Raw genomic sequence first — 27,647 nt, 5'->3', positions numbered from 1 at the left:
TAGCATGGAAATTCCCACAATTTCTCCTGGACCACAAATGTAGAGACAAGAAAACAAACTTGTTGAATAAGCAATCTATTCTTGGGGCGCCTGAGTGGCTCAGTCAGTTAAGCATCTGCCTCCATCTCAGGTCATGATCCCAGGGTCCTGGGACTGAGTCCCACATTGGGCTCCCTGCTCGGCGAGGAGTCTGCTTCTCCCTCTCCCTCTGCTCCTCCTCCTGCTCATGCTCTCACTCATTCTCTCTCTCTCAAATATATATATAAAAAAAAAGATTCTCTCTCTCCCTCTCCTCCTGCCCCTCCCCCCCACCTAAAAAGGAAAAAAAAAATCTGTTCTGGGAGAGATAAGACGACCCTGGAGAAAGAAAAACTAAGTGGTCTTAATGTGTGCATTAGACTACACTCAAGACTATATCCACTATATTTTAAATGGTTCAGAAAATTTCAACATATGGGTCACCTAGCTATCTCAGTCAGTAGAGCATGTGACTCGATCTCAGGGTTGTGAGTCTAACCCCACCTTGGGCATGGAGCCTACTTAATTAAAAAAAAAGAAGAAAAAAACATTTCAACATAAAATCTTTCCTTAATTGGGGGAAAAAAAACACCAAATAAGGTGCTAGGAAAAAAGTTTTAACTGTTTCCTAAAGGGCAAGAGACTACCTTTAGAAGGAGAGGGGGAAAAGGAATTTTCAAAAGAGGCACACTGATACAGTTGATAGTGAATTCATCATACGGTAATGATATATATGCTTGGAATATAGTTAGAAACATTACCTGGACCTTAGCCTGAAACCTACTGCTATGGACTGAATTGTTCCCCCAACCAAACTTCATATGTTGAGACCATAATCCCCAATGTGATAATATTTGGAGATGTGGCCTTTAGGAGGTAATTAGGTTTATATGAGGTCATGAGGGTGGGGCCCTTATGAAGGGATTAGTGCTCTTGTAAGAAGAGACACCAGAGAGCATGCTCCCTCTCTCTTTTCCTGCCTTGTGAGGACACAGCAAAGGCAACTGTCTACAACCCAGGGAAGAGCCCTCACCAGAATCTGACTAGCCTGGCACCCTGATCTTAGACTTCCCAGCCTCCAGAACTATGAGAAATAAATTTCTGTTGTTTAAGCCACACATTCTTTGGTATTTTGTTATGACAGCCCAAACCACCAAGACACCTACTGATACAAATAAGGTAGTAAAGAGACTGTGTCAGGCGGTACCTCCTCAGCCGTGCGATTGCTATGCCGCTGGTAGGTGAGGGAGGACAGGCTCAGTAGGTGGGTCTTTGTTACCAAGGGATCAAGGCAGTGATCAGCATTCTCTTCAGTGGGCGAAGCCATCAGGTGAACAGTCACCTGACTTAGGTCACTAACCATCTGGGTCACACTCCAGTCAGAGATGAGGCGCCGCATCACTGTGCCCGCTGAGAAAAGGAAGCATACAGAGCCCATGCAGGCCAGTACAGAAGAACAGTGTGGGACAGAAAGAAGGACAAGAAATGAGAAGGGCAAAGGGCAAGGATCAGGCTAGGCGAAATGAAGGCAGTCTTTGAACCTACCTTGAGGTATAAGCCGCTGAGTTCCCCTAGTAAAGACATGGCCCTGACTGCACTCAATCTGGACGCCCCGTTGCTGGGCGAATGAGGCCCAGTAATGCACCTGGCACCAAAAGAGCATAACACTGAACAAAGAATGGCATCAGAGAGATGATTAAGATAAGAAAACAGGAGAAAACTAGGGAAGGGGAAGAGAACTGAAGATGTCAGCAGGGATGTTAGAGCCTGACCTGCAGCTGGGGAAAAAGTGCAGTATAGGAAAGCTGCTTGTAGTGCTGGCCAAGTTTCTTCTTGCTAGGTTTCAGGTTATTGAAGAGCTTTCCCCTACAGATAGGCCTTGTGACACTAGTCCAAGTTGCCCAGAAGTTTTGCATCCAGCGCAGGGTACTACTATATAACAGAATCCGGGGCTGGGATATTGCTGTAAAAGACAAGATAAACATTTCCTACCTGGGATTTAAAACAGCGATGAAGCTAAAGCTAGCTTCAGCTTTTAGAAGTTTAAAAACCCAAGCAGCATTCAGCCTCAACTCAGTATCCCCAACACCCTTTCCTTTTAAAGATCTAAGCTTTGCGGGCACCTGGGTGGCTCAGATGGTTAAGCGTCTACCTTCAGCTCAAGTCATGATCTCTAGGTCCTGGGATCAAGCCCCCATCTGACTTCCTGCTCAGTGGGGAGCCTGCTTCTCCTTCTCCCTCTCCCCCTGCTTGTGCTCTGTCTCCCTCTCCCAAATGAATAAATAAAATCTTAAAAAAAAAAAAAAATCTAAGCTTTGTGTTCACCAACGCTTTCTCCAAAAAAGGTCCTAATCCAAATCCTCCCTTGCTTTCCCTATCCCCTCCCCAGAGCGTCAACTTGAAGTCCTTGGTGTTTAAGCCCATCCTCCCAACCCTTCCTCCCATTGCCCCAGACCCAAGCCTCACTCCCACTGTGCCGGGTCAGATCCATCTTGATGGAGAGATTGAGGTTCTCAGAGCGGAATGCCCGGTAGGAGTCATGGAGCTGGCCCAAGGGCACCTCAGGCAGAAACTCTGGGGCCCGCAGAGTGACACTGTGGTGATCATGGGGGTTCCCATGGCATAGCCACTGCAGGTCCAGTGTCATGCAGAGGTCAGGCAGGTGAAGGAAGCAGCAGTCATCATACCTGTCTCACAAGAGAGTCCCAGCTCTCAGTGCCCTGGTCACTTGCAACCCCCTGGCTCTTCCCCTCTCCCTCCCACCCGAATCCCTCACCGTGTTGAGGCCCCACCCATCACTCCACTCACTTAGAAGCTGTTCTCACGTTGACATCCAAGTCACCTTTGAACACAAACTGACCAGGTTTCCAGTGAAAAGACAGGTGGCTCCACTCCCAGTGCATATTTTCTGTCGTGTTGTACGGGTCCTATAACCACCCCCAACAGCTCAGTGAGATCTGGATAAGAGTATCACCCAAATCTCCCAAATGAGTACCGTTCTCTCTTCCCCCATGTGCTATACAAGCCCCAACCATACCATCCTAATAAGAAAACAACTCCTCTGGAGCTCCTCACCTCAGTAGCCAGCTGGTGCAGATTTGCCTGTTCAATGTCCATGTACCAGTCGCCATGGAACAGAAGACGGCTCTTGTCCCACCAGGGCAAGGGGGGGCTGGGGTCAGCTGATGGCTTGGTCAAGAGGTCCAGAGACTGGCTAATCAGTGTCCAGGCTGGATCCCAGCAAGGGCCCCATACCACTGTGTACTGAAAGATTTCCGCTAGGACAGAGGAGCGAAGGGTACAGCTTGTTACACAACTTCTCTCTTCACTCCAGAAGGCCTCAGCTCCTCTCCCATCCCAGCCATCACCACGTCCCTCAGTCAAACTGACTGCCCTCCTCTACTCACAGCGGAAGTCATGGTAGAACTTGAGTGGGGGCATGTTCCTCTCTACTGCCACATTACCCCATGGAAGCCCCAAGTGCAAGATCTGACGCCTCCGGGAGCAAGGCTGACCACTCTGCTCAGTGCCCACAAGTCGACCCATCAGCCGCCAGTCACGTATCTCGAACAGGTACCGGGGATAATCTCTTATCCGGACTGTTATTACAGGAAGGATATACGCTATTTAGAGGACTGTCTCAACATTCTCAAGCATTTTCTCCCCTGCCACAACTTTTACCCATCTACTTAACAAGGTCAACTGAGAGAACAAGAGCTGGCAGTTGGGAGAAAAGCTGGAAAAGGGCGCGGAGACACTGAGCAGACAGTGAGAGTAATAACACCAAGATGCAAGAGGCACACTAACCCTGAAGATGACTGTGTTAGTTGTCCTTTATGTTAGCCAAGCAGTTTCAGGGTGAAATTCAGGAACAAAGAAAGGAAGAAGAGCCCACCCATCCCACTCCACCCATCCAAAAACCACCACAGTTCCCAATATAACTGAGCTCCTCTGTAGTCACTCAAAGAGCTTTCTAGAGCTCTGAGGGCAAACACCACACTCTGCAAATAAGGAAGGGCTACTTACCCAAAAATGTCTTAACACTGCACTTGAGCATACGACACCACTGAATGACAAGATCTACTCCCTCAGCAGGAAAAGGGCTGCCTGGATCAAGCTCTTGAACTTGCTCTACTACACGCTCAGGCCCATGGAAGGAGGCATCTGCCAGAGCTACCAGCTCTAGTCCTGCCAGGCTCCAAGTGAGCAGTGCCCTGCGCATAGGTGTGTTGCCATAGAGACGACGGGAGCGCTGAATGTAGATTTCAATGTTTTTATGTTCCAGAGAGGCATAGAGCTCCTCAATTTTACGGGCTGGCAATAACTCCCCGTGTTGCTTCCGAAGGGCAGCCACCTTGGCATCCAGCAGCTGCAGCCTTTTGGCACTCTCCTTACTTTCATCCTTCATCAGTTCATAGTTATCACGAAGTTTCACCTCAAAGACGTCATCCAGGAAAACCCATGAGAAGTGCTGAACCTTCAAGAGTAGATCAGGTGGGAGTGGGGCAGGGCTTGGAGAAGCCTGAGCATGAGTTCCTCGATGCAGCCCCTTCAGCCATTTCTGAACTCCCACAGCCTCATCCAGAGTTCGAGAGAAATCATACTGATAAGGAAACTCCACTGAGACTGAGCCCAGGGAGAGGAGCCAAACACGGTTCCGGAGGGTCTGCAGCCCAGGGAAAGGGTTCCGGTGCAGGATCATCTCCTCCAGTTCAGGCAGCAGCTGTACCTCCACCTCCTTGAAGTGGAAGATGCTATTGCCATCAAAGCCAGCAGCCAGCTCTGGGCAGTAGGCCTGCAGTGAACCCCCATGCCGGCTCAGCGACACGCTCTCCGCAGCCAGGGTAATGAACTTGTCCTCAGCTACAAAAGCTGTCAGCTTAGCTGTGCTCACCTCTAGCGTCAGGTTTAGTAGCCGCTTTGGGGGAGATGGCTCAGGGAGAAGGCCTTCGGGTTCAGACACAGTCACTGGAGGCTCTAGTGCAAGGAGTGGAGCAGACTCGGGAAACAGAGTGGCTCTTAGTAGGTCTCGGCAATGCAGGGTAGCCAGGATGTGCTGGTATAGGTACATGTGATCTGGGGGGCTCCAAAGTAAGGTGAGCCCTGTACCACACTGAACCTTCGGGGAGCAAGAGAAAGGGATCTGTCAATTACAATATCCCAAAACAGGAGAGATGGCTGGGATTATTATTATACATGCACACCCGGGTCAAGAACGATCTCCACTCATCTCCAACCATTTCCTGAGCAACTACATCAATTGCTCCCTTGCCTTGTTCCCCTTAGTATGAATATACTGAGCTAACAGTTCTTATTTATATGTCAGAGCACTTACAACACTTTTGAGTTCCCAACTGGATTCTAGATTGTCCGAGAGTATAGGCCGTGTGTGTTGATCTTTAATATCTACCATAGGATATGCAGTATATACAGCACATACTTAACAAGTCATTTGGCTTTTTGTTTCTGTGAGTTATCTTTCTATAATAGCCACACTCTGTATAATAACCACTGCAACAATCAATTTAAAAATGTTTTATGCTGGGACGCCTGGGTGGCTCAGTTGTTAAGCGTCTGCCTTCGGCTCAGGTCATGGTCCCAGGGTCCTGGGATCAAGCCCCGCATCGGGCTCCCTGCTCAGCGGGAAGCCTGCTTCTCCCTCTGCCCCTCACCCCACTCGTGCTCTCTCTCTCATTCTTTATCTCAAATAAATAAATAAAATCTTTAAAAAAAATGTTTCATGCAATGATTGCATCTTGACTTAATTTTTTTTTAAAGATTTCATTTATTCATTTTAGGGGGGAGAGAGAGTGTGTGCGAGTGGGGATGGGCAGAGGGAGAGGGAGAAAATACGTGAAGAAGAGTTCACACTGAGCACAGAGCCTGACATGGGGTTCGATCCCACAACTGCGAGATCACAACCTGAGCAGAAACCAAGAATCAGACACTCAACCAACGGAGCCACCCAGGCGCCCCTTGACTTAATTCTTAAAAAGTATAAAAAGGACTGACCACACAAATCAATACAGCAACTAACTTATATGAAAGTCTGCCTCAAAGAAAGGAGTCCTTGTAAGCTTAAAAAACAAAGTCAATTCTGAATAGTTAGAGAAAATTTAAATTCCAGAAGAGAAAAATGCCTTTGAGTTCCAGCCTCTGAAAAGGCAACTCCTCCTTCCAAAGGAAGCTGAAGTCTGACAATTAGATATACCACTCCCTTCCTAAGAGTGTTCCATATTCACCAGATACCCTGCGGAGAAAGATCTTGAAAAGCCTCTTAAAACTTGCCGGTGCCTCCATCTTCAGATCCCTTCCAACCTTTTATTTTTTTAAAGACTCTATTTTCAAGGTGTCTCTACACCCAACGTGGGGCTCAAACTTACAACCCCAAGATCAAGAGTCGCATACTCTACCAATTGAGCCAGCCAGGCACCCCACCCTTCCAGCTTTTTAATGAGCTGAGTACTTCAGCGAAATAACACCAGATCATGATCTTTAAAAAAAAGTCCCTTATTTTTCAGAGATATGCACTGAAATATTTACAGTTGAAATTATATGTCCTGGTATATGTCTGCTTCAAAATAATCCGGGAGCGGGCAGCAGGGCAACTGGTGGGTATACAGCTGAAATAAGTTGGTCATAAGTGGTAATTACTGAAGCTGGGTATGGATATATACAAGTTCATATATTCTCTCTAGTTCTGCGTACATTTTACATTCCATAATAAAGAGTTAAAAATGTACAGAAAAAGCCAGGACAAAAAGAATAATACAAGGTGTCATATTTCTCACAGATGAGTTTCACAACAGACTCAGAAGACTGGGAAATGCTCTTCAGCCTAGAGAAAAACCAACCTGACTCCACCTCCCCACAGAAGCATTACCTCCAGAGAGCGGATGCTGCTGTGATAGGTGACGGAGAGCATGGAGAGGCTGAGCACGGGAGTGGGGATGTCAGGAGCCTTGCAGCAGGGCTGCATCTTCTCTGTGACTGACTTCACCAGGGCAAGCACAAGTCCCTGGACACCCACAGTGGAGGTTTCAGCACTTCCCAGGACAGTCAGCGTGTCCAGTCGGACCTCGGAAGCACCTAACATCCAGAAACCACGTTAGCATTGGTTCTCAGCTCTCAAACGGCAACTTCAGCCTTCACTCTCCTTTCTTACTCATTCCCTTCACTCTAGTTTTCTTTATTCCCTATACCTCCCTAAGTTCATTCCTCATGTTTCAGGGAAATTTTTCCTTTCCTATCTTACCATACCTAAATCTGGAAAAGCCAAAGAAGCTTCCTAACTCCTACAAAGTGCCCAGAGATATATCAGTTACTCTCCAGAACTGAACACATAAGGAAATAAAAAACTACGCATCTCTCAATTTCTAGATCAACTATCAAGGCTTTTTTTTTTTTAAATAAATCTTGCCTAATACTTAGTATCTTCTATTAGCCTTTAAGAACTATCAAGAAACCCAACAGTTATGTAAGACCTTCCAGCATCTCATGCCTTTAATTTAGAAAAAGGCCAAATAATCACCTTCATTAAATGAGAAGGAGCAGACTGAACCAGCATAATCTGCTTAGATTACAAACTACTCACTTAGGTATAGACTCCCTGTTCCACTTACCAACCAGGGCAGAAAGGGTGAACAAGTTCATGTCCTCCACCTTCAAGTCCACCTTCCACAGTAATGACACAGATTCCCCAAATGAAGATTCTCTAGCGACAGCTGACTTCCCAGATTGTGTGTCCATCAAGGATAAAATGCGAGAGAGACATTGGGCACAGGTATCTGATGCTTCTACCTGCAGTCCACGGATGGTACAATCAAGAAAGAGGGTATCCGACTGGGTGCTAGACAGGCCCAAAGGCTGGTTATAGCTACCCTAGAAAAGGAGAGCCCCATTAGGAACATGCAGAACACACAGTTCTGTAACACCCTGATGCATCATCTTCTGCCAAAAAGGTGATCCGTGCTCGAAAGCATGGCAGGAAAAGGAAACTGTATGGGCCCCTGTTCCCCAAAGTCCCCACCTACCTGTAGCGTGAAGGAGTCCAGGACAAGTGCCTCACCCCAAACATGCATATTGGGTGGGTGGGGTGCCCGCTGAATGTGGGAGTCACTGCCCACCCGCCAGCAGAGATGGTCCACAGTTAGGACACCCCGCTGATGGATACTCTGTGGCCTCAAGTGCTGGTAATCTGAACAAAGAAGGTAGGAGAGAGTTCTATGGAGCCCCTGCAGCCATCAATCGGGCCTGGCTTCACTTATTCCTCTTCCATCCCGTAGTCTTACCTAGAGAGATGGAATTGAATCCCAAGGCAAAGGGTGGTGTATCACCAAGCTGAATGGAAACGTTGACATTGGAGATGGAGGTGCTAAAGATGATGGGAGCCAGGATTTGGGGGAAGGTTCTGCACAGGGACAAGACATCATTGTTTGATAAGGAAAGAACTGCGGCTTCCTGTTATGGAAAAGATACCTGAAGCTCTCAAAAGTCAGGGTGAGTTTTGTTGTGATTCTTAGGATGGAATGCAACTAGAAAATACAAGACCGAACTCATAAGTTTGCTATTCCCAATGGTAAACTGCAGGAATGCAAGAAAGATACTAAGTTGAACCATATGAAATTGCCATTTCATAGGTCAAATATAAATGTCAAATATGAATATCAGTATATCACATGATTCAACCTAATACAACCAAGGAGAAAGATTTTATTTATTTGTCAGACAAAGAGAGCACACAAGCAGGGGAAGCGGCAGGCAGAGGGAGAAGCAGCCTCCCCACTGAGCAGGGAGCCCAATGTGGGACTCGATCCCAGCACCCTGGGATCATGGCTTGAGCCGAAGGCAGACACTTAACCAACTGAGCCACCCAGGTGTCCCTGCTTCCAAGCCGTTAACCTTAAGTTCTCTATGCAACACAATGCAGAGAGAGATGACACTGTCGACAGAACAGATCACCTTATAATCTTAGGCAGACAAGATTGTGGATCATTTAAATTCAGTGACGCAATTGTTTATTTTGTATAATAAGGCACTGTGCTGGGCACTGAAAACATAAAAACAAAAAGGACTTCATCCTACTGTCAAAGAATCTAGTTTAATGTGGAAGATATATAAAATAGAAGTGCTATCAGGGCACCTGGGTGGCTCAGTAAGTTAAGCGTCCAACTCCAGCTCAGGTCATGATCTCAGGGTGGTGGGATCAAGCCCCTGCTTGGGATTCTCTCTCTCCCTCTCCTTCTGCCCTTCCCCCCACTGCTCCCATGCTTGCTCTCTTTCTCAAAAAATAAAAATAAAAATAAATGAAACAGAATTGCTATTGAACTAATCAAATACGTATTTAACACAACATGCCACTTTAAAGATTTTATTTATTTATTTGAGAGAGAGAATGAGAGAGAAAGAGCATGAGAGCGGGGAGGGTCAGAGGGAGAAGCAGACTCCCTGCTGAGCAGGGAGCCCAACGTGGGACGCAATCCCGGGACTCCAGGATCATGAGCTGAGCGGAAGGCAGTCATTTAACCAACTGAGCCACCCAGGCGCCCCATACAATATGCCACTTTACAACAAAAGAATCTGGGCGCCTGGGTGGCTCAGCCGTTGAGCGTCTGCCTTTGGCTCAGGTCATGATCCCAGGGCCCTGGGATCGAGTCCCACATCGGGCTCCCTGCTCGACAGGAAGCCTGCTTCTCCCTCTCCCACTCCCCCTGCTTGTGTTCCTGCTCTCACTATCTCTCTCTCTGTCAAATAAATAAATATATAAAATCTTTAAAAACGAACAACAAAAAAAAGAATCTGAGAATCCCCCTGATAAGATGGTGGCTAAAAAAGATGACACTGACCTTTTCTTTCTTTGCTTAAAACCGGATGAACTAGACTCCTGGGTCTCCAGCGCTAGCAGGTGCAGCCACTGAGCGAATTCCTGGTGCCGGTAATGAACGATACACGTGTTCAAGACCACGGAGGCTGAGAAGTCAATGGTGGTCACCTGGAAATGACACCAGAACTGCGGGCTCGGGTTTTAGCTCAGTAGTTCACAATGCAATGATACAGGGAGAGAGCAGAGAAAGGAATGAGTCTTGGGATCACAGTCAACACACCTGCACACTAGCCTTGAGGGAGTTGAGACAGACAATGCGCTGGCGGCTCTGGGACAGCAACAACCCATCTGTGAGGGCAAAGAGCAGATCAGAGAAGAACACTGGGGAAAACAACAGGTAAAACTAGGAGAGGGTCAGAGACAGGCAAGCAGATGAATAGACTGTCAACAAAACTCATGAGTTGGGGCTTTTTTCTCTCAGTATGTTCCCTTCTTCCCATCCCCAGCTACACTGATATTAAGAAGGCCAACTGGGACATGGGGGAAAGGGAGGGTCTAGTCCTCTCGGTACCAACATCCCCCCCCAGGAACCTTTCAGTAGGACTTCAGTGCTCATCTGTGCCATATCAGAGTTTGCTGTGAAGCTTCGAAGAGGCAGCTGATCCTCATCACGGTGGTACAGGAAATGTAGCAGCTTCAGCGTCCAATTCAGGTGCCTGGACCAGAGACAGACTCTGGCTCAGAAATACATGGAATGTTGTTCTCACTCCCTTTCTCCCCACAGACAAACTCAGTGCAGTGCAGCTACTAGGCTGGTTATAGAGACCCCAGCATATTGCTCACCTCTTTTGACTATTCATGGACAGCACCACACTTGTGATCTCCATTTTCACCTTGACCTGATCTGGCAGCTGCTGAAGGAGGTACAGGCCAGGCAGAGTTGGCTCAGCCAAGTTCTCTGTCACCTCTGAAACATGAATGAATAACACAAGAGCCATCAATCCTTAACACACTCAAGTCTCCCAAATGCCCCATCCTCTTTGGCCAAATCTTCCCACATAAGTAGGCTAACCAAAGGCCCAATCCTAGGCCACAAGGCAAATATCCCAGAGATCCAGGCACCCGCTGTACTTCCTTCCCCGGAATTTAAAATTTAAAAAACAGTATGGGGAGCAGGTTGATATAATGCAAAGAATATGGACTTTAGGGCAAAATAATTTACACCCCATTTTTACAAATGACTAGCTCTATGACCTCAGTCAAGTCACCTATCTGCTCTTCTTGGCTTCAGTTTTCTCATTTGTGATATGCTGAGAATTTAGAGAGACAATACAGAAAACTCATACTACAAGTCTAATTCACGATAATTACCTACTAAATGTTAGTTCTTTCCCTCACCACAAGTAAACGCCCTATTTCTTTTAGCTATCCTCAGCGTCAAAGGTCATGCTGAATAACCAATCACACCTAAATTGAGACCACTATTTGTATGTAATTCCAGAATAATCAGAGAACAGCGCAGCCAAGAAGCTTACTGACCAGGGCTTTACCTGGACAAGGAACAGGTTTGGGTGCCAGGCTTGGGCCTGGGCGTAGCAGCTGACTATGGAAAAGGCCCTCGTGCAGTTCCGCATGGAGTGTCCACATATCCACAGTGATCGCCTTCAGTTGCCGACTGCTGATGCCCATCTCTACACACAACTTTAGGGCCAGTGAGAGCTCCGCAAGGCAGGTATCCTCCTGCAGGGAGGATAAGCCTCTAAGGCGTTAAGATATAGGGAGTCTAGGAGTTTTGGGTCAAAATGCAGTGGTCTAGAACACCACCTTGAGAGAACCCCCCATAAGAATACAGAATCTAGAACGTAAGCTCCTTCATATCTTACGCCCAGAAGGACACAAGGCATCTAAATGACCACAGCATACTCACCAACTGGCCACTCTTTAGAACTTTGCTGTTGATCTGATTTAGGCTCACCTCACATTTCAGCCTGGGAAAGGAAAAAAATTAAGAGCACTTGGAGCCTTTCCTCACCATTTAACTTCAGTCAAGCTTTACTGGCTAAAAGGAACAAGGCAAAGAGAAGTGCCTAATCTTAGCCTCTCCTCAAATTGCTATAGAATGAGAACTTGACACCTTTGTAAAACCCTGACATCCACCCGCGCTGAAACAACTATAAGGCAAGAATGGGACTACCAGACCCTCTTTTACCCAGTGATTACCTTTTCCCATCACTATCCAAAAGAAAGCTGCTTTCTCTGATCTGAATGTGCCACAAAGACTCAGAAGTAGCCACCTTGAGAACCATGATGTTTATAGAATCTACATGAATGGAGAAGAGCTAGAAAGAAGCAGCAAAAATAGTCATTAATATCAAGGCACTGCCTTTCCTTTCCAGTAGAGAAAGAATAAGAGGCAGCTCTTGGTATTATATTCCCAAAACAGTAGAAAAATCCACCCATCACTCTACAGCCAGCCATCCCTACTACAGTCCAGGAAAGTGGGAGAAGTATCTCACCTGACAGAAGATCTTCAGTAAGGAAGGACTGAACGACAGTTCCTTTTGATGCACCCCAGTGCTCTGGGAAAATGGGGCAAACAGGCCAGAAACCTTCTGTAGGTCCGTTCTGATACGCACTTCTCCAAAGCACAATGCCACATAGCGTCTGCCCAGAAGAGAGACCTCACTGCCGTCAGGTCCAGCCCTTCCCTAGCAGTCTCCTCCCCTCCCCAACATTCACTCTCTCATCCTCCCTAAAAATGTAGCTCAAATCATGGACAACAGTCTCATAGTAGTTATCAATATATGTCTCACAAAATAATAGCTTCCAGGCTAACCGGGAGACATCAGCAAAACCCCAGTCCCCTCCTTGGGCTGTGAGGCCTCTGCAGAATGTCATTCTGCAAACCCCAACCCCAAAATATTCCCCAAGGGAAGAGTGAGAATGTAGGGTACTCACGGCAGATCATGGCTAAGGAGTTTGCTGGAAATCCACAGGCTATCAATTTCCTAAAACAGTGTGGAAAAGAGCTTTGTACACTAGCTTCTAGGTAAGCCATGAGCAGCTTGACAGCCAGGAAAGGTTCTAAGAAGAGGAGGAAGTGCTATAGCCTTTCCACTAAATATTCTCCACTCCATTTCCACCAACTTCTCTCCTCAGCACTATATCCTGCTCCTCACAATGACATTGGTTGAACTTGCTCAGTATTTCTCTTTTATGGATATGTTACTATTTCTCCTCTTAAATTAGAACAGTAAGCTCTTCTATTTCCTGTTATCTTTTTTTCTGTGCTTAGTTCTGTATCTTTCTTATTGCACCCTGAACACTCTGTGCCTTATAAGCATTTTTAACTCAACAACTTGCATCAATCCCAGTGTTTCCAAACTAACTCTAAAATCATCTTGGCAAAGAGGTGACAAGGCTGGGCTAATGAGGAAAGCCACCCAGAATTTTAGGAAAAAAAAGAAATAAAAAGTTAACATTTAGCTGAGTCCACCCCACACACATACCTAGGGAGTTCCCCAAGACTCACCACTGTTTGCTGGTGCTGCTGAAACTTAAGGCTGACATTCTGGATCCAAAAAAAGGACCCAATCTTTAGCTCTGCCTGCAGCTTCCGCTGACACCACTTGGTGGCCAACTGGACCACAAACCACCTGCAGAAAAATCCCTGTGAGTTCATAGGACCCTCTCTCAATTTTGGCTTTCCTCACCCCTTCCTGGTCCTAGAAGGCCTTGCAAAAAGGTTATGTCCTAAAGCTGGATCTTCTGGGCAACTCTCCGGTTTCCCAAAACAACACTCTGTCACATACACTCAGCCACAAAGATCAAGACCCTAGCCCTGGAGTGTCCCCTCCACCCAAATGAAATCAGACAAACTACAGTCCACCTCCTAAATTGGGGACAAAGAAAGCAATCCTTCCAATCCTTTGGAACCCCAGATTAAGAAAGAAGAGGCCCGAAGGGGAGTCGAAATACAGGCAGCCGTGTCAGACGTGCCATCACACACTCCCCCACAGGGTCTCTTTCTCCGCCCTCCAGACAGGTGTCAGCAAGAAGGCACCGTGGGTTCACACCCGGCTGGCTCAAATGCCGCTCTCCCCTGGGCTGCCAGACCTGTTCCGGCTCCTAGGGCGAGGCTGCAGGTGCCCTCTGCGCTCGGTGAAAGGGACACTCAGGGGCGAAAGGAGGGGGAAAGGGAGGCCACCGAGCCGGACCCCTCTTCACACACACACCTATTCAGCTCCCAGCCTCAGCATCTCCTCAGGCCTCGCCCGCTCCCTCAGTGTCCCCTACTCCCAGTTTCTCGGTGCCAGATCGGACCGTACGCCCCTGCTCAAGCCCGCCGCGCGCCCCCTCCGCGGCCCCCCTCGGGCCCTCCCTCTCCGCCGCCCGCGCACCTTCCCCTCCAGCCCCCTTCCCCTCCCGCGCGCCTTTCCAGCGCGCGCCCCCCTCCTCAGTCTCTCTTCCTTCCCCAGCCCCCACCCGCTGTAGCCGGGATCCCCTCACCGGCCTAAGAAGAGGGCGCTGAGGGCAACCAAAAGCAAGGCCAACAGCGCGGAGAACAGGGGCATTCCGGCCCCGGCCCGGTCTGGCTCCGGCCCCCGCCCTGCCGGGCCCCCCCCCCCCACGCCGGCTCCGCTCTGCGCCGCCGCGGGCCGACCAGCCGCACGCGCAGGAAGGGCGCTGGACAAGGAAGCGTTGGCGCGCGTGCACCCCGCCCCCCGCAGCCCGCCAGCCAGCCAGCTGTCTCCCTGCTCCACTCCTCCCCGCGCCAGCGATCCGGCAGGGCCGACCCGCTGCCTGCGCGAAGTACAGGCGTGGCTCCAGAAGAGAAGGGGCGCGGGGGGGGACCTCGCGCCGACTGACACTCACGCCCCGCCCCTGGACCCACCCTTCCGCACCCGGAAATGCGGAGCCTGGGGCTTGCAGGAGACCTGAGTCTGAGCCCGTCCCCAGGCTGGCAACAGACTTGGCTGTCTCATTTCAGTGGCGGAGCTCCACTTTCAAAGCACTTTTCCAGGGTGGTTACAGAGTCCGCTTGGCCACTTAGGGTCCGGACTGAGGGTACTGAGGAAGTTTTACCCCTAGGTCATACGAAGTAGCTGTCCTATCTTACTCAAAGCCTCGCCTTAAAATCCCTGAGGAAAGCAAGATTTTAAAGACGTCAGTTAAAATTCATACCTCATTCCACCCACAGAGGAATGAGTTTTTCATTCATTTTACTGTTTGAATACCGTTCTAGTCAATTAATATGTACTGACCTACTGTGTGAGCAACGCAATTTTCTGGACACTTCGTTGGACAAGTTTTCAGTTTCTACTGTGTACAGCACAATTTGGGCACTGAGCTGAGGGGATACGACAGAAATAGAGAATATTGTTCTTACCTCTCAACAACAAATAGTTTATCTTGGAAGCAAACATAATTGCAGGAAATAGATAATTAAGGATCAACTTTATTTTGCCTGTTTCTTTCTCTGTGAAATGAGGAAATTGGACAAAGATCCCAACTCTAATACAGTGATGCTAATACAAGCTAAACAAGTTCTGAGGATTTGAAAATAAGTACTTCATATCCCTTTGCTCTTACATTCTAATCTCCACCAATGTCCTTCAAGATTTTACTTGGAAACTCTTTTCCACTCCTTCAGAAAAGCACCATTTCAATTTTCACATTGGGTTGCCCATAGTTTTTACCCCTCCAACTGGTTTCCTTCCTTATCTAGTCCTCTTGTTAGTCATTTCACATCTCCCCAAAGACTCCGTTTGTTTCAAATTCATACTTCTCTCTCAAGCATTATAATCTGCAGCCTCCTAGCAAGGTAGGTTCTGTCTGTGAACCCTCAGGGAAGGCCCAACAACTCAGTTAAAACTCTGTTCAAGCCAAGTTGGGGTACCTTGCAACACACCTCTCTATCCATATTCATCTTGTCCAATCTGTTCCCTTTACCCAGCTGATTCCTATCACTTCCTTTCTTCTCCCCAGACTGTTTCCAGCCTATTCCCAGTATTTCAATAACCTGAATTGTTGATTTTATCATTTGTCTACTTCTTTCTGGAAAGATCTCAAATGATCAATGCAACTGAAGTGGAAAGAGACCAAGTCTCTAATGTCATGGGCTATGTCTGGCACAGACCCAGTATGCCCAAATGTTTCACATTAAGTCCCTCTCTAAAGCAAAGGATGGGGGAGGTGGAAATTATTGTTTCTAAAAATAAAAAGTCCTGTTAGTCACTGAAATTCCAGCAGATGGCAGACACCTCTGTTCACCACTACCATGCTCAGAGGACCTAGGAGCAAACTTTCTGGAATTGACCAGCAGACAGAAAGGAAGAAATGAGGTAAGCAGAGGACAAAAGTTTTCTACCCCCCTTTTCAGAGAAAGCTATTCCTACATTTATCCAAAAAAGAGCAGTTATTATCCAAGAGTGAACACAACTGTAGTGTAGTAAAAAGACTGTGAGCCAGACACAGTTGGATTCCTATCCTTATTTACTAGCTTTAAGAACTCAGGCAGGGGGCACCTGGGTGGCTCAGTCGTTAGGTGTCTGCCTTCGGCTCGGGTCATGGTCCCAGGGTCCTGGGATCGAGCCCCTCATCGGGCTCCCTGCTCAGCGGGAAGCCTGCCTCTCCCTCCCCCACTCCCCATTTGTGTTCCCTCTCTCGCTGTGTCTCTGTCAAATAAATAAATAAAATCTTAAAAAAAAAAAAAAAAAGAATCCAGGCAGTTACTCAACCTTCATGTTCTGCATTGGTAATACTGTAATACCTATGCTACATCTGTGAAGATTAAAGGAGGTAAGAGCTATAATACACCATCTAGTATTTAGCAGACAGTGAATATTGTCTACCCTTACTCTTTTTTCTCAACTGCAGTAACAGATCCAGAGTAAAACATTTTACTGGCTACTTATTAAGCTGAATTCCTTGAGGGTCTTTAGCCATAATTAGTTAAAAATCTAGTAAAAGTGAGGTGCTAGTAGAGAAGTGAAAATAGAGAAAAAGTAAAAAAAAGTAAAGCTCTTAAAAGGGCCCACACCAAAGGCTCCCAGCATCTCTATTTTTTTTTTTTAAGATTTTATTTATTTATTTGACAGAGAGAGAAATATCGACAGCAGGAACACAAGCAGGGGGAGTGGGAGAGGGAGAAGCAGGCTTCCCCCTGAGCAGGGAGCCCGATGCGGGGCTCGATCCCAGGAACCTGGGATCATGACCTGAGCTGAAGGCAGACGCTTAACGACTGAGCCACCTGGGCGCCCCTCCCAGCATCTCTAGAGTGATAGCACTGACTCGTGTCAGACTCAAGGATCAATGAGATTACGAAATAGCACACCTAATAAATGACAACACTGGTGACTAATAATGAAATTCTTTATCATTTTAGAGAAAGGAGAAAAGTCACACATCAATAATCCATGATGCCAAGCTTCTGATGAGTAAAAATTTCCCAATTAGGAGGAATATCTCCCTCAGTTTCTGTTTTATCAATATGAATAAAAATATCTGCTCCTTCACCAGCCAGTCCTGTACTCAAAAAGAACTGACCCAAACTCTGGGAGAACCACCAATTCAAGTGTGAAGGGCTGGAGCTTCCAAACACAGCCACTGTTTTCTGTCATGCGTCTTCATCTCAGTGGTGACATGCCCACTGCCCAGGGAACCTGGGGCAGGGACCCCAAGGTGGAGCAGCAGATGTCATGAACACTGTGTGGTGACATGGTCACAGCTTCCAGACTCATAGCTCTGCATGATGAGCTTCTGCCTTTAACAACTCACTGGGCTTCATGAAGATGCCTTCCATGGCTTTCCAGTAGTTGTTCTGGCTCGGCTGGGCCATGCCATGTACCTCCTTTTGCCCACTAATGGGTCGACCATATTGTTCTCCCGTGACGGACAGCAGAACTTCGGTGGAAGAATGCTTGAACCGCACCTCACCATCCCTCACCCAGTAGGGCCCATTACAGAGCACCGTCCAGTCATCCAGATAATCGCCTTCACCTTCCTCACCAAAAGCACTCACTTCCTGAAAGACACAAATGGTAGCGGTATTAGCATGACTGACACATAGGCTTGGAAGGGAGAGGGAAGCCACAGAAGAAAAATAAGGCTACCTAAAAGTAAAAAATAAGAGGCTTTCCAGTGTTGTTAAAATAAACTATGGGAAAAACATTTCAAAAATTAAAATTAAAAAAAAGAAACTGTGAAAAAAGAAAGACACAAAGGACATGAAATCAGTTGCCCTAGGATTATGTTCCAAACATTTACTTTGCAAGTAATCCTGTATTGGCTTTATATTTTCTATTACAGCCTTACTCTTGTTATTTGACTTTAAATATTCCTGCCTCATTCCCTTAACTACATTTTAAGCGACCCAGTGAGCAACAGAAGTTGAAAGGGGGGTGATGGGCTCTGGAAACTGGCAGACCTTGAATCTCTGCTCCATTCCATTCCTTCCTGTGTAACTCCTTCATTTTCTCCTCTAAAAACTCATGACAGGGGTGCCTGGGTGGCTCAGTCGATTAAGCATCTGCCTTGGGCTCAGGTCGTGGTCTCCAGGTCCTGGGATCGAGCCCCATGTTGGCTTCCCGGCTCAGCGGAGAGTCTGCTTCTCCCTCTCCCTCTGCCGCTCTCCCTGTTTGTGCTCTCTCTCTCTCAAATGAATAAATAAAATCTTTAAAAAAAAAAAACAACTCATGACAGTATCACCTTATAGAATAATTGTGAGAACTAAATGAAATAGAGTAAATAATAGCAGAGTTCTTCCACTTCTCTTCTAATCCCATTCCTCTTAAGGCCAAATATTCAGAGTTTCTATTGCAATAAAAAAGTTAATGGGACGCGGGTGCCTGGGTGGCTCAGTTGGTTAAGCGACTGCCTTCGGCTCAGGTCATGATCCTGGAGTCCCTGGATCGAGTCCCGCATCGGGCTCCCTGCTCGGCAGGGAGTCTGCTTCTCCCTCTGACCCTCACCCCTCTCATGTGCTCTCTCTCTCATTCTCTCTCTCAAATAAATAAGTAAAAAATCTTTAAGAAGAAAAAAAAGTTAATGGGACGCCTGGGTGGCTGAGTTGGTTAAGTGTCTGCCTTTGGCTCAGGTCATGATCCCAGGGTCCTGGGATCGAGACCCGCATCGGGCTCCTTGCTGAGCAGTAGCCTGCTTCTCCCTCTCCCTCTGCCTGCCACTCCCCCTGCTTGTGCTCTCTCCCTCTCTCTGACAAATAAATAAAAAAACCTTAAAAAAAAAAAAAAAGGTGGAAAGTCATTAAAAAAAAAAAGTTACTGATTATTTCAGAAATTTATAAAAACGTGCTAAGCTATATAATTTTAGATTAAAAGCATTCATTTGGAAATGGACTCTGTAAGACTAAAGGCAAAAAGAACTATATATAATTAACAATCCTACTATACTTGTAAAGTTTTTTTTTCTTTTTTTAAATTTTATTTATTTATTTGACAGAGAGAGAGACAGTGAGAGAGAAGGAACACAAGCAGGGGGAGTGGGAGAGGGAGAAGCAGGCTTCCCACCAAGCAGGGAGCCCGACGTGGGGCTCGATCCCAGGACGCTGGGATCATGACCTGAGCCGAAGGCAGACGCTTAATGACTGAGCCACCCAGGCGTCCCTATACTTGTGAAGTTTTGAGTGCAACTTTTTGTTGATTGTGTATTTGTTTATTGCTGTGTGTGTTTTTTTTTTTTAAGTAGGCTTTAGGCCCAGCATGGAGCCTAACACGGGCTTGAACTCATGACCCTGAGATCAAGGCCTGAGCTGAGATCAAGAGTCAGACACTTGGGGCACCTGAGTGGCTGTCAGTTAAGTGTCTGCCTTCGGCTCAGGTCATGATCCCAGGGTCCTGGGATGGAGTCCTGTGTCAGGCTCCCTCCAGGGAGCCTGCTTCTCCCTCGCCCTCTGCCTGCTGCTTCCCCTGCTTGTGCACTGTCAAATAAATAAATAAAATCTTAAAAAAAAAAAAAGCATCTGACTTTGGCTGGGGTCTTAATCTTGGGGTCCTGGTATCAAGCCCTGCATCAGGCTCCACGCTCAGCAGTGAGTCTGCTTCTCCCTCTCCCTCTACCCCAACCCCTGCTCGTGCTCTCTCTCTCAAATAAATTTCTTAAAAAAAAAAGTCATTTAATCAACCAAGCCACCCAGGCGCCCCACAATTCTATACTTGTATATGGAACTGAACAAGCAAATAGATGACAGTGGTGGAAACCAGGTATCTGTGTGGAAATTTACAAATAAGGAAGGAGGCTAGAATGATCTAAATGGTAATGGATTAGGGGCGCCTGGGTGGCTCAGATGGTTAAGCGTCTGCCTTCGGCTCAGGTCATGATCCCAGGGTCCTGGGATCGAGCCCCACATCGGGCTCCTGGCTCAGCCAGGAGTCTGCTTCTCCCTCTGCCTCTCCCACTGCTCATGCTCTCTCTCTCTGTATCTCTGTGTCTCAAATGAATAAATAAAATCTTTAAAAATAAATAAATAAATAAATAAATAAATGGTAATGGATTATAGTTGGAGACATCAATAGGAATTCATGTTTAACATAATACAGATACAGATGTTATACATAAAAATACTCATAGTTATGTCTATATATACATACACATCCTTCTTTGTTCTGTCAGGTGAGAAGGCCTAAAAGAGACAACACCCCAGCAGCAACAAGCTCATGTAAGGGCTAAGATCATGGTTTCTAATATCATTCTCCAAAAAAAGGAAACAGAACTCCTTGGAGAAATAGCTGATTCTAGGACTGGGGCAAGAAATATACAAGATGAGCCTAGAATATCTTTTAGTGCCAGAAAGAAAGGAAGGGTTAACACACACACATACACAGAGACGCCTGGATGGCTCAGTCGGTTAAGCGTCTGCCTTCGGCTCGGGTCATGATCCCAGGGTCCTGGGATCGAGTCCCGCGTCGGGCTCCCCGCTCTGCGGGGAGCCTGCTTCTCCCTCTGCCTCTGCCTCTCTCTCTCTCTGTCTCTCATGAATAAATAAATAAAATCTTTAAAAAAAAAAAAAAAAAAACACACACACACATACACAAAAATGGGAGTATGTCAAATGGACACAGGAGACAAGTAAAAGAGCTCCTAATGGCCAAAGTTGGAACAATTTGAGCAACAAAATAAAGGCAGTGGTATGGCATTATAACTCAAAGTATAAAATATTCATGAATCCATACTGATATGAATGATTGAATAAATAAGTAAAGAAGAGACAAATACCCATGCAGAAAAATTCCAAATAAATTTTTTAGCTAATCTATCTAAAGGAGGGGGAGCATAACTCTGCATTCCTTAAGTGGGGGCTATGCATAATGACTTACTTCCAAAAACACAATACAGAAAGGTGGGGGGGGGGGGGTGGCGAGATGAAAAGAATAGCTTTATAGGAGAAACATCACAAACACTCTTTCAGTAGTCATAAATCATGTAGATAGTATGTACCTGTGACATGATGTGATAAAAATGGCACTTTACCCCTGTGGCCTTCCTCCTAAAAACATTTCTAAGTCTGATCTAATCATGACAAAAACATCAGACAAATCCTAATGGAGGAGCACCCTATAGTATACTTGACCAGCATTCCTCAAAACTGTCAAGGTCATCAAAAATAAGAATTTGAAAACAAACTAAAATTTAAGAAACTGTCACACCTCAGAGAAGCCTGAGGAGACATAACTAAATGTAATGTGGTATCCAGGATGGGCTCCCAGAACAGAAAAACTAGAGTAGGTAAAAACTAAGGAAATCAAAAACTATGGACTTCAGTTGATAACAATGTATCATTACTGCTTTATAAACTGTAGGAAATTCACCGTACTAATGTAAGATGCTAATAGGAAAAACTATGTGCAGAGTGGGGCTGGGAGGGAAGCACTCATTAAGGGGTCCACATCTCCTAAAAGCTCAAGGCTTAAAAAAAAATGGCACAATACTGGGGTGCCTGGCTGGCTCAGTACATAGAGCATGCAACTCTTGATCTCAGGGTGGTGAGTTCAAGCCCCCCACTGGACACAGAGCTTACTTTAAAAAAAATTAGTTAAAAAATAAAAATTAAAAAGTGGCATAATAATTCATTTTCCTAACGTGGTTAGTTGGCATTTTTTTTTTTTTTTAAAGATTTTATTTATTTATTTGACAGAGAGAGACAGCGAGAGAGGGAACACAAGCAGGGGGAGTGGGAGAGGGAGAAGCAGGCTTCCCGCTGAGCAGGGAGCCCGACATGGGGCTCGATCCACCCAGGCGCCCCAGTTGGCATCATTTAAAATAATAATAATTTTTATTCGAAATTTGGAAAAAGTTGTTTCTTTTTGAATATAATTGACATACAATTCTTGTATCAGTTTGAGGTGTACAACGTGGTGATTCAATAAGTCTATATGTTACGTTATGCTCACCACAAGTGTAGCTACCGCTGGTCACCATACAATGCTTTTACAATATCACTGACTATACTCCCTATGCCCTACCTTTTATCCCTGTGACTTATTCGTTGCATAACTGGAAGCCTGTAATCTCCCACTCCCCTTCACCCATTCTGCCCATCTCCCCACACCCTTCCTCTCTGACAACCATCAGTTTGTTCTCTACATTTATAGGTCTGATTCTGCTTTTTGTTTGTTCATTTGTTTTCTTATATTCCACATATAAGTGAAATCATATGATACTCGTCTTTCTCTGCATTTCATTTAACCTAATACCCTTTAGGTCCACCCACGTTGCCACAAATGGCAAGAATTCATTCTTTTTTAGGGCTGAGTAATATTCTATCGTGTATATATGTATACACTATATCTTCTTCACCCATTCATCTATTTTTTTTTTTTAAAGATTTTATTTATTTGACAGAAAGAGACACAGCGAGGGAGGGAACACAAGCAGGGGGAGTGGGAGAGGGAGAAGCAGGCTTCCCGTGGGGCAGGGAGCCCAATGCGGGGCTCGATCCCAGGACCCTGAGATCATGACCTGAGCCGAAGGCAGATGCTTAATGACTGAGCCACCCAGGCAACCCCCCATTCATCTACTGATGTACACTTGGTTTGCTTCTGTATCTTGGCTATTGTAAATAATGCTGCAATAAACATAGGGGTACACATCTTTCCAAATTAGTGTTTTCTTTTTTTAAGAATTTATTCATTTGACAGAAAGAGACACAGCCAGAGAGGGAACACAAGCAGGGGGAGAGGGAGAAGCAGGCTTCCTGCGGAGCAAGGACCCCGGGATCATGACCTGAGCCAAAGGCAGATGCTTAACAACTGAGCCACCCAGGCGCCCCTGTTTTCATTTTCTTTAGGTAAATACACAATAGTGGAATTACTGGATCATATGATATTTCTATTTTTAATTTTTTGAGGAACCTCCATACTGTTTTCCAAAGTGGCTACACCAATTTACATTCCCAACAACAGTGCACGAGGGTTCCCTTTTCTCCACATCCTCACCAACACATGTTATTTCTTATTTTTTGATTATAACCATTCTGTCAGGTATAAGGTGATATCTTTACTATGGTTTTGATTCACATTTCCCCGATGATTAGTGATGTTGAGTTCTTTTCATGTGTCAACATTGGGTTTCTTTACTGTAGAATTTATCAAGATGACTTATGATATGCTTCTACCTATTTTGTCTTTTCTCATTTCTTGATTTCATCTAGATGTAAAGTCTCTATTTTTTTTTTTTTTTTTTTAAAGATTTTATTTATTTATGTGACAGAGAGAAACACAGCGAAAGAGGGAACACAAGCAGAGGGAGTGGGAGAGGGAGAAGCAGGCTTCCCGCGGAGCAGGGAGCCCGATGCGGGGCTCGATCCCAGGACCCTGGGATCATGACCTGAGCCGAAGGCAGACGCTTAACGACTGAGCCACTCAGGCGCCCCATAAAGTCTCTATTTTGCCCAGAAACAATTTCCTTCACGCTTATGAGACAAAGCCAATTCTCCATGTCTGCACAAAAAAGAACTACACCTAGAAAAGAAAGGGCTAAGAACCAAGATATTAGACAACTCAACTGAGTAATGCACAGGGCACCAGTGATCCACAGGATGCCACCTCACCTGGTTTCCAGAAAGAGGTGAGGTGAAGTGGTGACTATGGAGGTTTCGGCCAGTGTTGACATGTGTCAGCCGGATGGGTTGGCCACATTTGATGGGGGTTCCTCTCTCACACACTGTAGCGGTCTTCCCCCGTATCCTCCAGTAACTATTGCTGTCGTCCACAGAGGTTACACCTGTCACTGACTGCTGCCCACTACCTGCAGTCCAAAAAAAAAAAGAAAAGAGTGAGCTCAACCTAATCCCCCTCTTTCCTAAGGCCAATAATGTGCCCTGTATTATAAAACAGGTTTGGAGGAGTGGAGAGGAAACCCTATGCTTGATATTTCTTTGTCTACAACATTAAAAAAATACACAAAAAATACTAAATAGGTTTATATAGTATTGTTATCTGATAAATTATACTTAAATGTGTGATAGAAAACTCTAAGAATTTGCATCAAACAGAACTAAATAAATAAACTTACGTTCATTTTTTTGAAACACAAGTATTATGTACCTATATACGATAACCTGGATAGCCCCTCGAATATGTCAGTACATGTACATATATATACAAGTATTATATACCTATAGACAATAACCTGGGTAGCCCCTAGTATATGTCACATAATTGAAATATGTTTAATATTATTCAATGTTCACTATGCATGACAATCAAAACATCTGTCACATTTCACAACAGAGACCAGCTTTTGCTGTCAACTTTAATCCAAGCAATCACTGCAGCTCCCGAATTGCCCCATGAGTGATCAATAGGTTATAAAAGCATTCATAAGTCCTCTAAATTTGGTTAATACTGCCTAAAGAGGTACAGTTATGGTTAAAAGGTACCAGGTTAAACACATAGCTGCAGGCTTAAAAAGAAGCAGGAAAATATACATATAATAATTGCTAGCCAGCTAATGTGTACTGAGCACTTTCTAAATGTCAGATACCGGGGCGCCTGGGTGGCTCTGTCGTTAAGCGTCTGCCTTCAGTTCAGGTCATGATCCCAGAGTCCTGGGATCGAGCCCCGCATCGGGCTCCCTGCTTGGCGGGAGGCCTGCTTCTCCCTCTCCCACTCCCCCTGCTTGTGTTCCTGCTCTTACCATCTCTGTCAAATAAATAAAATCTTTAAAAAATAAATAAATAAATGTCAGACACCAATCCAAACCTTTTGCCTGAATATTCCTATTTGATAACGTGCATATATTCTCTAAGGTAGGTATTACTGTTATTATCATCCCCAATTTACACTGGAGTCTCAGAAAAGCTAAATAGTACACCCCAGGTCACACAGCACCAAGACACAGTGCTGGGGTTTGAACTTAGATGGCCCTACTCTAGAACTCACACTCTTAACCACTCTACCACATGGCCTCCCAAGAAACTATTTTCTGTCAAGTTATATTAGAGACCACTCTCTCACATAAACTCCAGGGATATTCTCTTCCCTAAGCCTTCATCTACTACTCAATTCTTTAAATGCACTCAAGACACTTTCCTAGTTACTCTCGCCTGTTCCTCCTAGCTTTGCCTTCAGTCATTGCCATGCTTCACTAAACCACAGTCTATACTTTGTGCCTTCTACTTTTTCAGGTTCTGTTCAACCCTTCACTTCCTCTCCCATCATTCAGAGATCAGACAGGACGGAGTGCGTTCAGGGTGGTATGGCTGTAGACTCCTCTCCCACCCTGAAACCTTGGGATTACCCAGAGTTCTATCCTTATCCATTCTTAAATACTTATTGGAGATCAGAACAAAAGCATCTATACATGCTTCAACAGGTTTTTCAAGTGATTCAAATCGACACCAGATTGAGAACCACAGTGCATCCTGCGCAATCTCACTTACTCTCCCCATATCTTTAACTCCCCCCCAACCCCCACCCAGTACCATCATGTACTTAACTCTACCTCAGGCTCTGCACAGACTGAATCTGGTTCTCAAATCTGGCTGCCCATTAGAAGCACCTGAAGAATTTTTCAAATCTACAGATTCCTATTGTCAGGCCTCTCTCCCACTTTCTGATTTAGTAGAGTCAAACTAGGAAACTAGATCAAATTAAAAAGTAGCGAGCTGGACACACAGCAAGTGTTCACTGAATGGCTGCTAGGATCATAAAACATACCAGCAATGACAACTCAGTCCTTTCCTAGTCTAACTAGTCAGACACGTTTTGAGAATCATGAACCGTAGACTAGCCCCCATCCTCTCTTAATTGATAACATCATCAGTCATCCAAGACAGAAATCTAGCAATCATCTTAGATGCATCTCACATCTCACCAACTGAACTTTTTTCTCTTTTTTTGTCAGTTTTTGTTTTCCTGTAACTTGGTGACTGGCTATTATATCTCCTCTATCTAGAATAATATTAGGGACGTAATAAGAGTTTATTAAATCTAGGGGCGCCTGGGTGGCTCAGTCGGTTAAGCGTCTGCCTTCGGCTCCGGTCGTGGTCCCGAGGTCCTGGGATTGAGCCCCGCATCAGGCTCCCTGCTCTGCCAGAAGCCTGCTTCTCACTCTTCTACTCCCCCTGCTTGTTCCCTCTCTCGCTGTGTCTCTGTCAAATAAATAAATAAAACCTTAAAAAAAAAAAAAGTTTATTAAATCTATACTGAATGAATCCCCAAATAATTGCTAAATTATAAATGAATCCAAATCAAGCATTTTAATATCCTATGTTAAAAAGCCCTCTAAACGGTTTCCTCTCCAATTCCACTGAGTGCTTTAAATTCTTCACAAGAAAAGTTTGAGTAAAAAGAGGCCAAAGGAAAAGGGTTGAAGAGCAAGCTTAAGATGCAAAACAGCTAGAACAGAAAGATATAGTCAAAGAGTGAGGTCTTGGAGTTCAAGACTTCAGAGGTACAGCACTTACTGTAATTTTCTACATGTCTGTCTCTCCCGCACTGAGTAGTGCCAGCCTGGAGTAGCTGAAAGCAGGCTTTGAAACTGGACAGATTTGGTTCGAACCCCGTCTCTGTCATTCACTAGCTGCAAGGCTCTGAGCATGCGATTTATTTGAGTTTGTTTCCTCATCTGTAAAATGAGGATAACAATCGTCTCTACCTCGTAGGAATGTTATAAATCCAAAAGAGTATATGTGTAATGTGCCCGATACGTAGCTCACCAGATAGAAGCTGATATTATGCCCAATTCTCCGATTCTCCGCCTCTAGAACTCAGGAACCGCCCCCGGGCTCCCCTAACCTTCCCAGACCACACCCCTCAGATTTTCTCTTGGCCCCGCCCCCTCCGGAGCTTACCAGGCCCTCCCAGCCCACCCGAACCCGGGTGGCAGTACCTGACCCATAGCGCACGTCGTGTGAGTGCAGTCGCACGTTGTGGCGCGTATTGAGTAGCTTCACCACAGAGCCGCATGTAACGACAGCCAGACTGGACGCTTCCACAGCACTCCACAAACCCCCCAACAACAGTAGGGACACCACAGCCATCCTAGCTGTAGCGCAGAACCCCTATCTTCGAAGGAAACTCGGCCCCTCCCCGGAACCGGAAGCTACGGGCGGAACCACAGAGAGGAGGAAATGAGGAAGCCCTAAGTCTAGTCTTTATGGTTCCTTTGGCTAGAGCGGCCCTAGGAAGACGCTAGTCTTGACGCTTCCGATCCCCAAGCTCTGTTCCCAAGTCTCTGCGACACTTACCTTCCTGAACCGCTTCGGCCAGTTTTCGCGCCCTCCTAAACGAAGCCCCGAGAGCCGGGTGGGAGAAGAGAGCAAGGAATGGCCCGCCCACTCCCAGTG

The 27,647-nt window shown here is 45.9% G+C and overlaps 2 protein-coding genes and 1 long non-coding RNA gene across 8 annotated transcripts in view; 1 reads left to right on the top strand and 2 right to left on the bottom strand.

Annotated features, from left to right (window-relative positions):
* Nucleotides 1-7,397, top strand: part of LOC118554489 (uncharacterized) — a 32,104-nt gene extending 24,707 nt beyond the window's left edge. Inside the window, exon 3 of the long non-coding RNA XR_013446082.1 lies at nt 6,812-7,397. This is a non-coding gene — a long non-coding RNA (uncharacterized LOC118554489). The remainder of the gene's footprint in view (nt 1-6,811) is intronic.
* The window catches only part of BLTP2 (bridge-like lipid transfer protein family member 2), a 28,633-nt gene extending 14,171 nt beyond the window's left edge, over nt 1-14,462 (bottom strand). For 3 of the 5 annotated variants that reach the window (XR_013446081.1, XM_078068132.1, XM_078068135.1), the window contains exons 1-23: nt 14,351-14,462; nt 13,374-13,497; nt 12,800-12,849; nt 12,358-12,505; nt 12,062-12,180; nt 11,769-11,829; nt 11,392-11,581; nt 10,685-10,808; nt 10,433-10,557; nt 10,122-10,189; nt 9,864-10,027; nt 8,310-8,428; nt 8,052-8,215; nt 7,641-7,899; nt 6,902-7,107; nt 4,045-5,137; nt 3,426-3,617; nt 3,094-3,296; nt 2,827-2,945; nt 2,485-2,705; nt 1,791-1,981; nt 1,564-1,663; nt 1,226-1,428 (exon numbers count right to left, since the gene is read on the bottom strand). Coding sequence is in view for 4 of the 5 variants with exons in the window: in XM_078068132.1 (XP_077924258.1) it covers nt 1,226-1,428; nt 1,564-1,663; nt 1,791-1,981; nt 2,485-2,705; nt 2,827-2,945; nt 3,094-3,296; nt 3,426-3,617; nt 4,045-5,137; nt 6,902-7,107; nt 7,641-7,899; nt 8,052-8,215; nt 8,310-8,428; nt 9,864-10,027; nt 10,122-10,189; nt 10,433-10,557; nt 10,685-10,808; nt 11,392-11,581; nt 11,769-11,829; nt 12,062-12,180; nt 12,358-12,505; nt 12,800-12,849; nt 13,374-13,497; nt 14,351-14,415 (4,308 nt within the window). In the remaining variant the exon portion in view is untranslated. The remainder of the gene's footprint in view (nt 1-1,225; nt 1,429-1,563; nt 1,664-1,790; nt 1,982-2,484; nt 2,706-2,826; nt 2,946-3,093; nt 3,297-3,425; nt 3,618-4,044; nt 5,138-6,901; nt 7,108-7,640; nt 7,900-8,051; nt 8,216-8,309; nt 8,429-9,863; nt 10,028-10,121; nt 10,190-10,432; nt 10,558-10,684; nt 10,809-11,391; nt 11,582-11,768; nt 11,830-12,061; nt 12,181-12,357; nt 12,506-12,799; nt 12,850-13,373; nt 13,498-14,350) is intronic. The other 2 variants (XM_078068134.1, XM_078068133.1) reach the window with 2 other exon arrangements.
* Nucleotides 14,463-17,197: 2,735 nt separating this feature from the next.
* SDF2 (stromal cell derived factor 2) lies at nt 17,198-27,643 on the bottom strand. Of its 2 annotated transcripts, XM_036122056.2 has the most exons (4): nt 27,549-27,643; nt 27,191-27,403; nt 23,862-24,103; nt 17,198-17,867 (listed from the first exon to the last, which is right to left on the bottom strand). In XM_036122056.2, exons 2-4 carry the CDS (start codon nt 27,339-27,341, stop codon nt 17,580-17,582), a joined length of 681 nt encoding a protein of 226 aa, XP_035977949.1. In that variant the 5' UTR covers nt 27,342-27,403; nt 27,549-27,643; the 3' UTR covers nt 17,198-17,579. The 2 variants fall into 2 exon arrangements, with proteins under 2 accessions (XP_035977949.1, XP_035977951.1); XM_036122058.2 differs by lacking the exon at nt 27,549-27,643 and having other exon boundaries at nt 23,907-24,103.
* Nucleotides 27,644-27,647: the final 4 nt, after the last annotated feature.

This window comes from Halichoerus grypus, chromosome 2 (assembly GCF_964656455.1).
Source record: "Halichoerus grypus chromosome 2, mHalGry1.hap1.1, whole genome shotgun sequence".
Classification (NCBI taxonomy): Eukaryota; Metazoa; Chordata; class Mammalia; order Carnivora; family Phocidae; genus Halichoerus; species Halichoerus grypus.
Note: the sequence above shows the minus strand (reverse complement) of the source record. Positions and strands in the feature narration are given on the sequence as shown.

Excerpts from the sequence above, each read along its gene's own strand:
- SDF2 (XM_036122056.2), bottom strand. The coding sequence starts at position 27,341 with ATGGCTGTGGTGTCCCTACTGTTGTTGGGGGGTTTGTGGAGTGCTGTG. Across the intron at positions 24,104-27,190 it reads CGACGTGCGCTATGGGTCAG|GTAGTGGGCAGCAGTCAGTG; the intron begins GTACTGCCACCC and ends TTTGGACTGCAG. Across the intron at positions 17,868-23,861 it reads GGTGCCCTGTGCATTACTCA|GAAGTGAGTGCTTTTGGTGA; the intron begins GTTGAGTTGTCT and ends TGTGTCTTTCAG.